The 15,203-nt window shown below is 32.2% G+C and overlaps 1 protein-coding gene across 14 annotated transcripts in view; it reads right to left on the reverse strand.

Annotated features, from left to right (window-relative positions):
- Window positions 1–15,203, reverse strand: part of LOC145271243 (ATP-binding cassette sub-family C member 8-like) — a 528,909-nt gene that overhangs the window by 90,435 nt on the left and 423,271 nt on the right. For 5 of the 14 annotated variants that reach the window (XM_080126805.1, XM_080126799.1, XM_080126797.1 and 2 more), the window contains 2 exons: window positions 6,853–6,873; window positions 1,703–1,723 (listed from right to left, as the gene is read on the reverse strand). The exons of 3 other annotated variants lie outside the window; for them this stretch is intronic. In XM_080126805.1, coding sequence (XP_079982931.1) covers window positions 1,703–1,723; window positions 6,853–6,873 — 42 coding nt within the window. The remainder of the gene's footprint in view (window positions 1–1,702; window positions 1,724–6,852; window positions 6,874–15,203) is intronic. 6 more of the 14 variants (XM_080126808.1, XM_080126802.1, XM_080126800.1 and 3 more) reach the window with 2 other exon arrangements.

A 15,203-nucleotide genomic window follows, 5' to 3' on the forward strand; every position in this document is an offset into this window, starting at 1 on the left:
CCATAGATTGGAGCTCAGACGAGCACTTGCCATGAAAATAATGATAAAGCAGAGACAGGCTCGCAACGTCTCTTCTGTGAGAAAGAGGTTGCAGGGAAAAGAAAAAGGCATTCCCCACTAGGTTACAAAGTCTATTTTGAACTCTGTCAAGGCAGAATAAGTTCTTTCTAGCAGCTCCTGCTCATATGTGGCAACAGTACTCCATCCTTGGACGTACCTGGCTCTTATATAGGTAGAGAATTGCATCAGCAGGTAGATATCTACTGGATCGATAGAAGAATCCCACCATTTTTCTAGCAACCTTGAAAACGGATTTGATGTACACGTTCCATTTCAGATCAAGAGTAAAGATCAAGCCCAGAAGCTTGCACACTAAGACACAGACACACACAATTTTTTCTGTGTTTTTACTTAATTCATCTGTATATTAGCCTTCATTTTTTTTTCTTTAATTTAATTTATCTGTATATAAGCCTTCTTTTTCTTTTACTTAATTTATCTGCATATTAGCCTTCATTTTTTTCTTTTTTTACTTAATTCATCTGTATATTAGCCTTCATTTTCTTTTCTTTAATTAAATTTATCTGTATATAAGCCTCCTTTTTCTTATCTGCATATTAGCCTTCATTTTTTTCTTTTTTTACTTAATTTATCTGTATATTAGCCTTCATTTTTACTTAATTCATCTGTATATTAGCCTTATTTTTTTACTCAATTTTTCTTTATATTAGCCTTCATTTTTTTTCTTTAATTTACCTTTATATAAGCCTCCATTTTCTTTTTTTTTTTTTACTTAATTTATCTGCATATTAGCCTTCATTTTTTTCTTTTTTTACTTAATTCATCTGTATATTAGCCTTCATTTTCTTTTCTTTAATTAAATTTATCTGTATATAAGCCTTCTTTTTCTTTTACTTAATTTATCTGCATATTAGCCTTCATTTTTTTTTTTTACTTAATTTATCTGCAAATTAGCCTTCATTTTCTTTTTTTTTACTTAATTTATTTGCAAATTAGCCTTCATTTTTTTCTTTTTTACTTAATTTATCTGCAAATTAGCCTTCATTTTTTTCTTTTTTATTTAATTTATCTGCATATTAGCCTTCATTTTTTTCTTTTTTACTTAATTTATCTGTATATTAGCCTTCATTTTTTTTTCAGTTTATCTGCATATTAGCTTCATTTTTTTCTTTAATTCATCTTTATATTAGCCTTTTTATAATTCTTGTTTTACTTACTTTATCTGTATATTAGCTTTCATTTTTTCTTTGTTTTTTTTAACTTAATTTATCTGTATATTTCATTCTTTTTTCCATGCAGAAAAAAAAAGACACAGAAAAAGTCACAGGAAAAAGACACATAAATGGCAGGCGATCAAGCTAAAAAAAGAAACAAAAAAAAGAAAAAGGATCAAAATAAATATATGAAAAGAGCACAAACGAATTCTAAAATATAAGAAAAAATAACATAACACACGTAAATTTAAAAAAATAGCATAACACACGTAGATTTAAAAAATAACATAACACACGTAGATTTAAAAAATAACATAACTCACGTAGATTTAAAAAATAACATAACACACATAGATTTAAAAAATAACATAACACACATAGATTTAAAAAATAACATAACACACGTAGATTTAAAAAATAACATAACACACGTAGATTTAAAAAATAACATAACCCAAGGGATCTACCTTTCGGCCAAGCTGGATCTCCTAAAGAAAAGATGAAAAGGATAAAAAGAAAATGAAAAACCGAGATTGATTAAAAAAAAAAGAAAAAAAAAAAGATTAATCATTTACTTGAAACTCAGTTTATACAAAGCGTAATGGATTAAAAAAAACCTTTATAATAAATAAAATTTTGGCACTTCTACACTATTGGGACGAAATTTCGGAAATCGTAAAACTGAATTTCACATGAAAACAATAGTATCTACGTATTCCTCGTATTTTTAAGATGATTATATCCAAAAATTACGAAAATCGATAAGGTAGAAAATTATTTATTAAAGGAAATAAAAAAATAGAATTTGATGAAAACGATCGTAAAACCCAGGAGAGTTTAACAGGGAAGTAATTTTCCGTTTTGATTTAAACAAGGTGGCGGCAATTTTTCACCTGCTAACACGATTAAAGTTATTTTTCTTTGTTAATAATTCATAAATATTCAGGTAATTTCGACTGCATAATTTGGAAGCTACTATTGTAACTTATTAGAATTGACAAAAAAAAAAAATCAGTTGAAATTATCGTTTGTTTTTTGTTTTTATCTGAAAACTCCATTTATTGACTACAAAATCTCGTCCCAATTCTGTAGAAGCGCCAAGATTTTGTATAATGGAAAAAAATTTTTTTTTTAATTTTGAAAAAAAATCCAAGCTCAATGAATGCCTTTTTATAGTGGTCTAGAGCAAATATAATATAGTATAATAATTTTCCAAGTTCCTAGTATATACAGGGTGTCAAAAAAAAAAAAATCACTGAAAGGTTGAAAATCTTTGTCATTTAACCATTAATGATTATTTTTTCTTTATTTCAGATATTTTACAGATAATATTTTAGCAAAATTAATTATTCATTAGTATAGCATTGAACACCGTACGCAAGTTGTAAAATTGTTTTAACAAAATTAGGGTCAATTTCACTCTAAAATTACCATTTTCGGTTTTTCATTTCCTTTTTGGTTATTTAATGCCGAATCCAGTTATTTTGGAAATAGTATTCATGTTGCATCCAGTTATTTTGTAAAAGGTTTTTATTGTTCGAGCTTTTTGTATCTTTAATGAGTAGTTTGTAGTGTTTGGTTTGGTTGTTTTATAGTGGATTTTATCGTTTTTATTCCCTGCCCTGCAGAACATGAATGAGTTTTGCAAAGGGAGAGGGAGGGAAAAAGGATTACAGTATTAATTTTTGGTACATTTTAAGTTAAGAAGCCAGTCAGAAAGTGGGGGAGATTGGAAATGGGAAGAAGGAAAAAAGGGGGAAAATGTGGGTTTTTAGCTTTGCAGAACATAATTAAGTTTCGCAAAAGGAAGTAGAAAAACAAAACAAAAAAAAAGGCATCAATTGCATTTCGTCTCAGGAAGCCAATATCTTCAGACAGCCTAATCTGGTAGCACAAGCGCAATTTTTGAAAACAGGCTGAAGGAACAAACTCGGTTTTAGAAAGTGATTCCCAACATCAGGAAAGGGAGGGGGGTCATTGGAAAAACTCAAATTTGCTTAATGATTTTCTTTATAAAGATAAAACTACTTGCTCAATTTACGTAATTTTTGGAATATGACATGCAGATTTTTTTTTCGGTTTTTCATTTTTATTTTGCAAATATTTTCTTGCATTATATGACCACCATCATATAATGCAGTTTCATACAATGCAAAAACCAGCAAAATTTTGGCTTTGCTATATGTATAAATTTGCTACCATATTTCTTTCTTCTGAAGAGGAGAATTTTGCATTCTTTGAAACTCTGCAGAAAAAGGGTTTATTATCGTTGAAGTATTTCCAAATATCAAGTTTTCTCAGATCGTCATTTATTACTTTCAAAAAGGTAACCATTACAATATTGTTCCGTATTGTGACTAACAAGTTTGCCAAAATTACGTTATTGCTGCATATTTAGTCACGTACTCTTCAGATGTTTACCTTAAAAAAAAAACTTAGAAAAACACCATTTTGACAACTTATATAGTTTATGTATCCAACATACTCTTGTATTGTCGTGTCATAAAATGAGCGTTTGTTGTATATTGGTTGAAATTGGAATGGAGATGATATATTAAAACATGTCTATTTATAAAAGATTGAGTGTTTGATTATCATCAGAGTTAATGTCGTTGTGTATGATCGTCTAGTGGTCTTTCTATTACATATGTTCATATGCTGTTAAGTGTGAATATGTGTGTGACATGTCATGTATCTTCGACATACCTTCTGCCATTTTGTTGGTCCATCTGGAAATTCTCGTCTGGGAGGGAGACTTGATACCTGTTTTGGGGACGAAGATTTATTTCACTCCAAGACAAGAAATTGGTTCTATAGTTTTTTTATTCACCTTCCAGTTTGTTCGCAGAAGTTTGGAAAGTGAATTTGGCCTGTGTTGTTTTTTTCTTCTAGGTCTTATTTCTACCACGTCAGCGTTCGTTCCCCACCACCAGTGAAGGGGAGGAGACAACGGCAAAGCCGTCTGCTCTCTTCCAAGTCCCAAGCAAATCTCCTCGATTCAGCTAACCTAATCACATGATTCGCATGCAATCCAATCAACTGATCTTGACTTCCGGTCAACGTGTCTACACTATAATTTACACATCTCCCTCTCTTTCTCTCTCTCTATCCATTCTCTAACAAAAAAAACATACATTCTTCTTGCAACGCTGATAATGTTTGAAAAAAAAAAAAGGAACGTCAGAGTGTGTCAGTTTTATGGACCCTATAAGTTGGCCATAATAGTGTTTTTTCCAAGTTTCAGTCTGCTTCTCCCTCTTTTTTGTCCCTTCTTTCTGTTTATTCACCTAATTATGTCTTATTTAATTTTTTTTCTTTAGTCAATTTAAGAAGTTAGTAATAATTTTTTTATGGATTGTTGACAATGTGTAAAGAAAAAAGTAAATATTATTTGAAAGCAAAGCCTGGAAAAATCATGGATTACATAGAAAAATGCGAGCATGAAAAGTAATATGGTTATGATTAAGCTTATAAAAATAAAATGACTAGTTGTTAAAACTGGAAAAAGAAAACGACATGATATTCTCGTAAAAATATAATAAATTTATAACTTAAAATATTGCAGCATTAAGAATTGATTATATAATGTCATAAATTGTATTAAAAAAAAATAGACAAATAAAAGCAAAAAAAAAAAATGATTGGAGATTTTGTTTGCAATTCCATTTACCTAACAACACTGGACAAAAATTTAACCATTTTTTTAAGATGATGTAGTTGGCTTGAAGCATTGTTTGTAATATATATATAATCATAAAAAACTATTACTATGCAAGGAATTTAAATATTTCGGTGTTAATAAAAAATTTTTTAAGCAGATTATACTGGATTTAGTTACAACTTCTACACAATACTCTATGTAACCATGTTTCCTAACACATTTCGAGGTAAAACCTCTTTGTCAAATTTGAGTATTTCAAATCTAAAATCTGTGTGGAGTTAAACACTGGTAATATTGTTTTGCATTGTATTACTGCAGTTAATGTCACATTGATCCCACAGCAAATAAAATTTCAAAATTTAAATTATAATATTTATTCATTATCATTTTATTTTAAGTTATTTACTGTTGGATTAGGGTTGCTTTACAATAACGATTGGTGATTTTGTTCACGATTCCATTTCGGTGTTAAGTTTTTAAATCAGATTATACTGGATTTAGTTACAATTTCTAAACAATAATCGAATATGTGTTTCATGATGTACAGGGTGTCCGAAAAAGATGTACACACACTTTAAATAATTTTAAGCCAGATGTTTGCTTTTTTCTTTGCAGATTAAACTCATAGATTTTAATGATGGCAGCCTTTGAAGAAAAAAAAAATCATTCTAAAACGCTACTGGAAGCACGAAAACGCTGTTGAAGTGCAAAGACAGTTTAGGAGTGTTTCTACATCTTTTTGGGACACCTTATATTTCGAGGTAAAACCTCTTTGTCAAATATTGAGTATTTCAAATCTGAAACCTGTGTAGAGTTAAACACTGCTAATGTTGTTTTGGGTTGTATTACTGCAGTAAATGTCACGTTGATCCCGCAGCAAATAAAATTTCAAAATTTAAATTATAATATTTAATTTATTTATTATCGTTACATTTATTTATTTAAAGTTATTGTTCCCCCGACAAAAGGAAGATGGACCTGTAAATTCACCCTTGTCCGTTCATCTGTCCTTTTCTCAACAACTATGTTTTGGAATCTTTTGAAATTTTGCACAAACATTAATCATGATATGAGTAAAAAAAAGTAACAGAACGGATTTCTGGGAAAACTCTGGTTGTCCCCCCCCCAGGTTTCCTTTTGGGTTAAAATGGCTAAAATTGATACTTTTGTGCTTATTAAAAAATTGATGCCTTGGATTTTTATAAACTTTCTGAAAAGTTGTAACTAACTGATTTCTATATAATTTTTTTTGTCTATACTTCACAATAACTCTTGGGTGTGCCCCCGGGGCTCTTTTAGGGCTAATAAAAACACTCCTTTTTTTGGGACTATTTTATCATATTTGTCCAAAATTTTCTGTGTATGTCTATTTAGCAGTTTTGCATGGTGCTGAATTCAAATTTAAATATGTTAAGGCCTTGCGGACTTTTGGGGCTAAATGGAAGGTGGGGGGCAAATGATGAACTTAGTCATTTCTTTTTTTGCATGGTGCAAAACTCGAATTTACATATGTTAAGCCCTAAAACTACACTGTTTGTTCATTTTCACTAGGATTTGACGTCCCCTGGGGACTTTTGGGGTTAAATGTGGGGGGGGGGAAATGCTGAACTTAGTCATTTTTTATGCCCCGTTCACTTGTGCACTTACGGGGGATTTGATGGAGTTTACTAGCTTTACAAAAATGATTATGGGATTTTGTTCACGATTCCATGTCTGGTATTTTTGGTTTTAGGGAGTAAGGGTTGATCCTGTATTTCAAAATGAAGCTTAACCGACCGAGAGAAGGCCGGCCAACGACCTGAGCCTCTTATTGTAAAGCATGGACACATCTAAAAAGAAAACAAAAAAAAAAAGGAACGAAAAGAAATTCTATGCAAAAGTTACAAACTTAAAAAAAAGGAAGAAAAAAAAATGAGCGCATCAAGATAGCAAGAAAGATAAACGCAATGGTTTTACCTTTCAGCTAAGCTGCATCGCCTAAAAAAAGAAAAAAAAAGATGACAGAGAAAAAAATGAATTACAATAAAAGAAATACTGAAAATATAATACTTTAGCATATTGGTTAAAAAGTCAGCCAGAAGAAGGCGATTCAGGACAAGATCAAGGCGCAAACTTTGAAGTAGCAATAGCAGATGGTACCTGCAAATTATGGGGTGTCGGGTTAGGGTTAGTTCCTTCCTGGAAAAGGACTTCTGTGAACGAATAAGCAATTCTCATTTTACACAAGCATTTTTATTTTTTTATTTTACTATATCCAATTATTCTTATAAAGGTACGCGCACTTCATACTCGACCTTAACTTTTAACCTTGACCTTGAAAAATAGTGTGCACCATCCCTAGGTCAAAGACCATCATCGTGTCAGGTTTGATCATGATCGGTCTAGTCGTGTGGACTGTAGGAGAGTGTATCCATATATAATACTAAAACTCTGTCGTTGTTGGTTGTTTGCTTGTTTGCTTGCGCACTATCCCGTGCTTCATTAAAATTGTGGGGTCTGCGTACGCGCCTGGTCCACAAAGTATGGAAATAAAAAATTAAAAAATTAAAAAAAAAAAACGTTTACAAGTGTTTTTGATATAGATGTACATAAGAATACTTTGATAAGTATGTTTTAACTTAAATAGGGATGATATCATAAAATTGTGGGGTCTGCATTCACGCCTGGCCTCCATAGAATGGAAATAGCCACAAACTTTAATAAAGACTTTTCATATCTATCTGCGTAAGTATACTTTGATAATTGTGTTTCAGTTTGAAGAAATATAGTCTAATAAAATTATGGGGTGTTCGTTCGCGCCTGACCTCCATAGAATGGAAATATGTCAGAAAGTTTAACAAGGTTTTTTTAAAATATAGATTCACAGAATATTGTGATAAGTGTCTCAGTGTGAACAGGTATGGTATAATAAATTATGGGGTTTATCTATTTTATTTTTACTTTCATCATATTTTGCTTTGGTTTTGATACCCCCAAATTCGAAGCTATCTCTTTACAACCCTTCCTATTCATAACCTATCATACTTTCATAAACCAGTGTCCATTTTCTGTAGGCTGTTTTTGAACCCAGTCAACGACGGGTACTTTTGCTAGTATATATATATATATATATATATATATATATATATATATATATACTAAATGAGCCTAAACCCTTACCCCTGGACCATCTCGCCAACTGTCTGGATATATCGTGATTTACTTAGATGTTGTTTTGTTTTGGCTTTAGCGATATGTTTTGAATGAATTCAATTATTTATTTTACTTAAATGCGAGCTGAGAATAATTTTCCCTTTTTAACCAATTTGGTACTCCCACAAGTTTGGCGGTTGAATTTTAAATTCTGAAAAAACAACATATAGAGACATATATTCGATTTAAGAATTTATTGTTTGACAAAAGGAATATATAGAAGGGGTTATTTTAATTTTTTTGTGGATAATTATATGGAAAAACCACTAAAAAAAAAAATAGTTTTTTGATTGTTTTTTTCGATATAATTATCCCCAACCACTCAAAAAACTATTTTCAATAATCGTGCCAAAAAGCAAAATAGTGTCCATTCACAGCTGAACATTTTGCTAACCACATTTCATTTCCTCTGATGATATGAGCCATTGTTGAAAATCCATGGATTAAGGAAATTAAAATAACCCCTTCTATATATTTAAAATTTAACCACCAAACTTATATATTCTATTCTTAAATATTGAGCTTTTCCTTTTTGGCTAGGATCACCTTGAAAGTATTACTTCAAGTAATATCTATCAGGATTTTTCATCTGAATTATGTCAGTGTCTTATCTCGCTTATATATATATATATATATATATATATATATATATATGCTATGACCTTGACTATTGACCTTTACCTTAGAAAATGGTATGCATCATAATCATGCCCGGTTTGGTGTGTGCTGTAGGAGAGTTGTACATACATACATGATGATTGCAATGTCTTGTCAAACGAGTGCCACTCCCTCAGACACTTAAAGTCCATGAGCCCAAAAATGACTTCCATCGCCACAGGACCATTTTAATAGAAAATTGCCTGAGGAAGTATCTATACACAGATGATGTTACAGAGTCTTAGCTTTGTATGAAAGCTAAGTCTCTCTCTCGGTTCAAAATGTTGAGATCCAGCAACAAGCAAGAGCAAGATAGCCAGCAACAAGTTTAACTGCAGACCAGCTTGATGCTTTACATACATACACACATACATGAACACTACTACTTTATATATAGATATTTGGATTCTTTGGACTACTTTCCTCATTGAGCATTATTTTCATAACATTTCGGTCGATGTAACCTTCGACCTTCTTCAGGTGTATCTTGTCAAAGAAAAGAATGAATTACAATAATAATAAAAAAAAGAAATATACTGAAAATATAATAAATATATTGGTTAAAAAATGGTGACTCATGGTAAGATCAAGGCACAAACTTTGAAGTAGGTATGGGAGGGAGAACCATGTTGGACACAGAGAAGCAGTCAATAATTCTTATTTTACAAAAGCCTCTGCCTGTGTTGCCTGGATGTTTGGAAGTGTATGTTGAGCATAAAAAAAGTGGTAGTAGGCAGGCAGGCTTGAACCCGTACCGCGAAGGAAGAAAAGAACGTGAAAAAAAAAAAAACATGTCTTTGCTGTTGCCTTTCCCACAGCATCCACAAGGCTGATAAGAACTCTCTAGGTGCTGGACATTAGTTATAGAACAGCGGCCTGGACACCAGACACTAAGTGGTCTGACGAGGGAGACAAAGTGTTCATGATTTACTTCGAAATCTAGTGGGGAGATAATCCCTTATGTTATTTACAAAACTTTTCTCACAAAGACCAGCTGTTAGCCCCTATTTACTTGCCCCCACCCCCACGAGGATACAGACACAAGGTCGATTTTTAATGTGAGGGATTTTAATTTAGACAAAATAAATTTGCTTTTTTGTGTATTGATATTCATATTAAAACCCCTTTTTTCTATTTATTTAAAAAGAAAAACCCAAACCCCCGGGCAACGCCGGGCTAAAATGCTAATCTATACTCCTATAAATTCGTTTTTCTTTTGTGTGTATTGATATTCATATTAAAACCCATCTTTTCTATTTATTTAAAAAGAAAATACAATTTTCTTATATATGGGTTGTGGAATTGAATTCATCTGCAAAAGATCTAGCTAATTTGCATATTTTTTTTTTTTTTTTATTATTACATTTTCACCCCAAACAAGGCACATTGCCACTTTGGTGTAGGGGGCTACTATCAGGGGAAACATCTACTGGGGTACTATGTAGGGATTAGGGCAGCGAGATGTTGGTTCACGTTGCACTTGAACTTATGCATGTCAGTACAGTTGGGGAAGCAGTGACCCGGAATGGAATTCCAAAGTCTAGCAGTTCTGGGGAAGAAACTACTGGAGTAGAAGGATCTTTTACATCTAGGGATCTCTACAGTGTGGGGGTGGGATATTCTTTTAAACATACTCCTAAAAATTCGTTTTTCTTTTGTGTGTAGCCTCTTTTATATTTATTTAAAAAGAAAATACAATTTTCTTATATATGGGTTGTGGAAATACATTCACCATAACTGATTGCTTAAGAGCAATGGTCTGATATGTGTATTACTTTGATTGCAGTATCTGCCAGAACAGATATTACACTTTTGTTTTTATGTATTGATATTCATATTAAAAACCAGATTTTTTTTTTAAATGGAGGTCACCACTTATCAAGGCCCAGGAGTCACTCGGGGATAAGGGTTATTTAGTCCTACTGCTACTACCACTACATCCTATTCTACATTTTCCAACTCTAGTGTGATTACACCCTTCATAGACATAACATATTCTTTCCGATTTCTGAATCCCAAATAATAACAGCTCCCTTTCAATGTTCCACCCGTTCTAATTGGCTGAGACCAAATCATTCTCATATTCCAGAATGAAACTAATTCCTAAATAAACGAACACTTCTAAAAGTTTAAAAAATGGCACTAAAAAAATAATACTAACAGACACTTAAATTCTGGAACCAACATGCACTAACCCTAAACAACTTTATATACATAACGTTTTTTTTTTCCGTCATATTATTCTTGTGAATTAAATTTCATGAAGATTTGCAAGTTTGACAAAATGACTCTGAAGTTTGATAAGATATACAAAAAGAAGGTAAGAGGTTGGGGTTAGGGTTAGGCTGAAATGAGAACAGTAGTCCAGATAATCCAAATAATCTAAATAATCAATCCTCATCTACCCCCTCCCCCAGGAATATGACATTAAAACATTCTTTAATAATAAATCACTTTGCTTTTATATTATTCTTATAGATACTCGTAAATTCTTCAATCCTCTCATTGTATTCTTCATCATTCTACTGACAAAGATTCCATCTTGTTAAACCTTATCCTCGAATGGCTTTCAGTGACTCCTTGACATGAGAATCAAACTTTGTTCATTCCGTTCAACGTTTCCGATCCTCTCGTAACATTCTCCATCATTCGACTGACAATCTATCCATCTCATTTACCCCTATCCTCGAATGGCTTTTAGCCTTTATCAGTGGTAACTCTTTAACCACAGTCAAAAGGTTAATTTTTTTTTTTTTTCCAAAATATGGTTGTATGTCACTTTGGTTCCGCCAAGGAAAAAAAACATCTAAAAGATGACCAACATGCGCTACGAGAAGTTTTTCTGGAGACATGCAAAAGAAGCCCTGAGAGTGTATCAGCCGGAATTAATGCAACAGAAATGACAATGAAGCAAGATTTTTAAAGAAAGAACATGCAGTTCAGTTTTTATGCAGATCATTTTTGCGCAGTTCATTTTAGTGCAATTCTGTTTTTATGCAGTTCATTTTTGTGCAGTTCATTCTTATGCAGTTCATTTTTTGTGCAATACATGTCAAATTGATGTCGGACGATTGCAAAAAGCTAAAATACCCTTAATTTTTAACCGTGACCATCTAGCTTGGTGCAGTATGAAATTTTACACCATAATCTTAAAATTTGAACATTGTATTATCTAATATATAAAAGACTACGTGTCTGTCTGTCTGTCTCCATATTTTCAAACTGTATCTCTTCCGAAACTAAAAGTCACAGAGCGGCGCTAGGGGCCTCAAATGATCGAATTTTTTTATGGACCTTTAGCAGGTTAAAATAGTTTTTTAAGGGGTCAAAATTTAAAAAAAAATCGTTATACATTTTGTACATTCGTCTTAGTTTATTTTTAATCAGTTCATATACATGTCATGTTGGTACAGTGGTAACGTCAACAGCTGCGAATGCTACAGTTTTGCTTTTGATTTCGATTCTAGCTAATGGCACCTAAGTACTTTTTTTTACTTTTAATATCACAATAAAAATATACGAAATCTGGACAAATTAAAATATCATATTTCAGCGTATTTTACACCCGAGCAAAGTCCCCCCCCCCAAAATTTAGTATATTCAGAATAGCAATTTTCTTTTCTTTAACACTAGCCCATGTTCTTAGGTAAAAAAAAATAAATTGTAATTTTCTTTAATTTCTTTGAAAATATATTTCACTCTGCTCTGATTTTTTTTGTTTTAGAAAAAACCCAATATTATTTTTATTATTATTATATAATAATAACAATAATAATAATAATAATAATTTATTATCTATAAAAGTGAAAATGTCTGTGTGTGTGTCTGTCTGTTTGTCTGTGTACATTTCCCTACCAAATATCTGTCAATTTTCAGTCTACAGACTCGAGATTTGACATTTCAATCGGGTTTTGGCCAGAAATTTTGCTGTTAAGGCGTCAAAGTTCAACGATTTGACCTTTGAGAACTCTACCAAACTCCTCCGACAATTTTGGATCTAAACACTTGACATTTTAGATATAGGTTCCTTAGACATGGATCTAACTTTATAATTTGATTTGAGCCCCAGTAAATGTTAAGGGGTAAAAATTGGGATCAAAGTTAAAAAAAAACGTCCGCGGTCTTTACTGACTTGTTCTTTGGTAGTTAAGGAAGCCTATTATCTAGAAAGGCATTATTACCGTACAGGTTCACACTTTTTAATACAGGGTGACCCCAAAAAAAAACAAAAGCTTAATGGAGGCCATCTAGAACATATGCTGTAGAACGGAGAAAAAAAGGCCAAAGACCCTAGTGTTTCGATGTGATGTTTTAGAGTTCAAAATAGACTTCGTAGCCTCGTAGGAGATGTCCTTTTCTCTTCCTTGCAACCTCTATCCCACAGAAGAGATGTTGCGAGTTTGTCTCTGATGTATCGTTATTTTCATGGAAAGTGTTCGACTGAGCTTCAATCTATGGTCCCCCCTCGCAAAACTTTCACAAGAAACACTCGTCTAGCTGTAAACACTATCAATAATTCCCCCCACTCTTTATCTGTGCCTAAACCTAAATGTAGATTCCATGAACAAAGCTTTTTTATTAGAACTGCACACCTGTGGAATTGTCTTCCGTTTTCCTGCTTTCCGGCTGACTACAATATGGTTGTCTTCAAGTCTAACGTAAATAAGTTCTTGATGAGCTGTTCCATATAAGTTATCAAATTTAACAAATTTTCATTATTGTCCAATTTCTACTGTACACTCTTTAACCCTTATCCTTGAATGGCCTCTTGGCCTTGATAATGTGTTGATACCTATGAAAAAAAAAAAAAAAGAAAAAGTCCAATGTGAACAAGTTCTAATTGAATCGTCCCCCTAAGTAATCCAAGTTACAAAATTCCCACTGTTTACTATGCTAAAATCACAATGACTAATGTATACCTATTAACCCTTATCCTTGAGTGGCCTCTGGGCCTTGATAAGTGGTGACACCCATGTATGGATCAGAAGGAATTGCAAACTGCGTTTTCATGATCACTGAACTCATTCATACATGACCTGAAAATTTCATCTCTCTGTTGCAGATATTAATGGTGTGAGACTCTGAGAAAGCAACCCCTGTCATGGACGCGTGTCAGAAGCAGAGATGCATCATTGAATTCCTGGCAAAAAAGTGCATTGAAAATGGTGGTGACTACGTAGGAAAAATCAATTCTGCAGCATGAAAGGTCGCTTGTTGATCGTGTTTTTCGGTTCGACACAATGCAGCGGCAAAAGGAAAGGAGCCGTCAAACATTGGGTATTGCACTAGTTTTTATTGCTCTTTATTTAATTTTCTTTTTGGGTATTTTTTATGAGATTACCCGTAAACAACCCAACTTCCTCATCTTTTTTGCACACATCCTAAACTGCGATCATTAAAAATGCGAGCAAAGGGTGCAAACGTTGGGACCACGAATGGCACTTCCTATAACCAAATTATTATTGCAATAGCCATGACGAAACCTTCTCACGTCCTGATACGGTATAAAATATACTACTACCACTACTACTATTACTACTAATACTACTACAAATAATAATGATAATAATTGTACTAATAATAATACTACTAAAAATAATAATAATAATAATACCAATACTACTACTACTAATAATAATAATAATAATGATAATAATAATAACAATAATAATGATAATAATGATAATAATAATAACAATAATAATAATAACAATAATAATGATAATAATAATAACAATAATAATGATAATAATGATAATAATAATAACAATAATAATAATAACAATAATAATGATAATAATAATAATGATAATAATAACAATAATAATGATAATAATGATAATAATAACAATAATAATAATAATAAAACTAATATAATAGCCATGACGTTCTGATAAATATACTAGTACTACTAATACTACTACTACTACTAATAATAATGATAATAATACTAATAATAATAATGATAATAATACTAGAGAAATAAAACTAGAATCAGAGGGCCAGGCCTTTATGTGCTTCAGACTAAATATGCAACACAATATTAGCTACTTATATTTTCTCTACCGCTCTCCCTCAAACCAAGACTGTACCCTAATAAACAAAGTCTCAGACAGCATAGATATAGCACTCTCCCTCGATACTAGCGCACAAATACATGTATTTGGTGACTTCAATGTCCACCACAGTAACTGGCTAGGATTCTCAAATCACACAGACGTAGCTGGTAGCGCCACATATAGCTTCTCTATATCTCATTCCCTATCTCAGATGGTTACATTTCCGACACGTTTCCCAGACCAGTACGATCAACATGCCTCACTTCTAGATCTCTTTCTGACAACAGTTCCCAATGACTGTACAACAAATGCCCATAGCCCACTCGGGAATGCTGATCACGCTGTGATAATGGTAGAAATCAGCCTAAATTCTCGCCCTAAAACTGAAGACCCACTACT

This window comes from Euprymna scolopes, chromosome 46 (assembly GCF_053919585.1).
Source record: "Euprymna scolopes isolate OS-2025 chromosome 46, ASM5391958v1, whole genome shotgun sequence".
Taxonomy (NCBI): Eukaryota; Metazoa; Mollusca; class Cephalopoda; order Sepiida; family Sepiolidae; genus Euprymna; species Euprymna scolopes.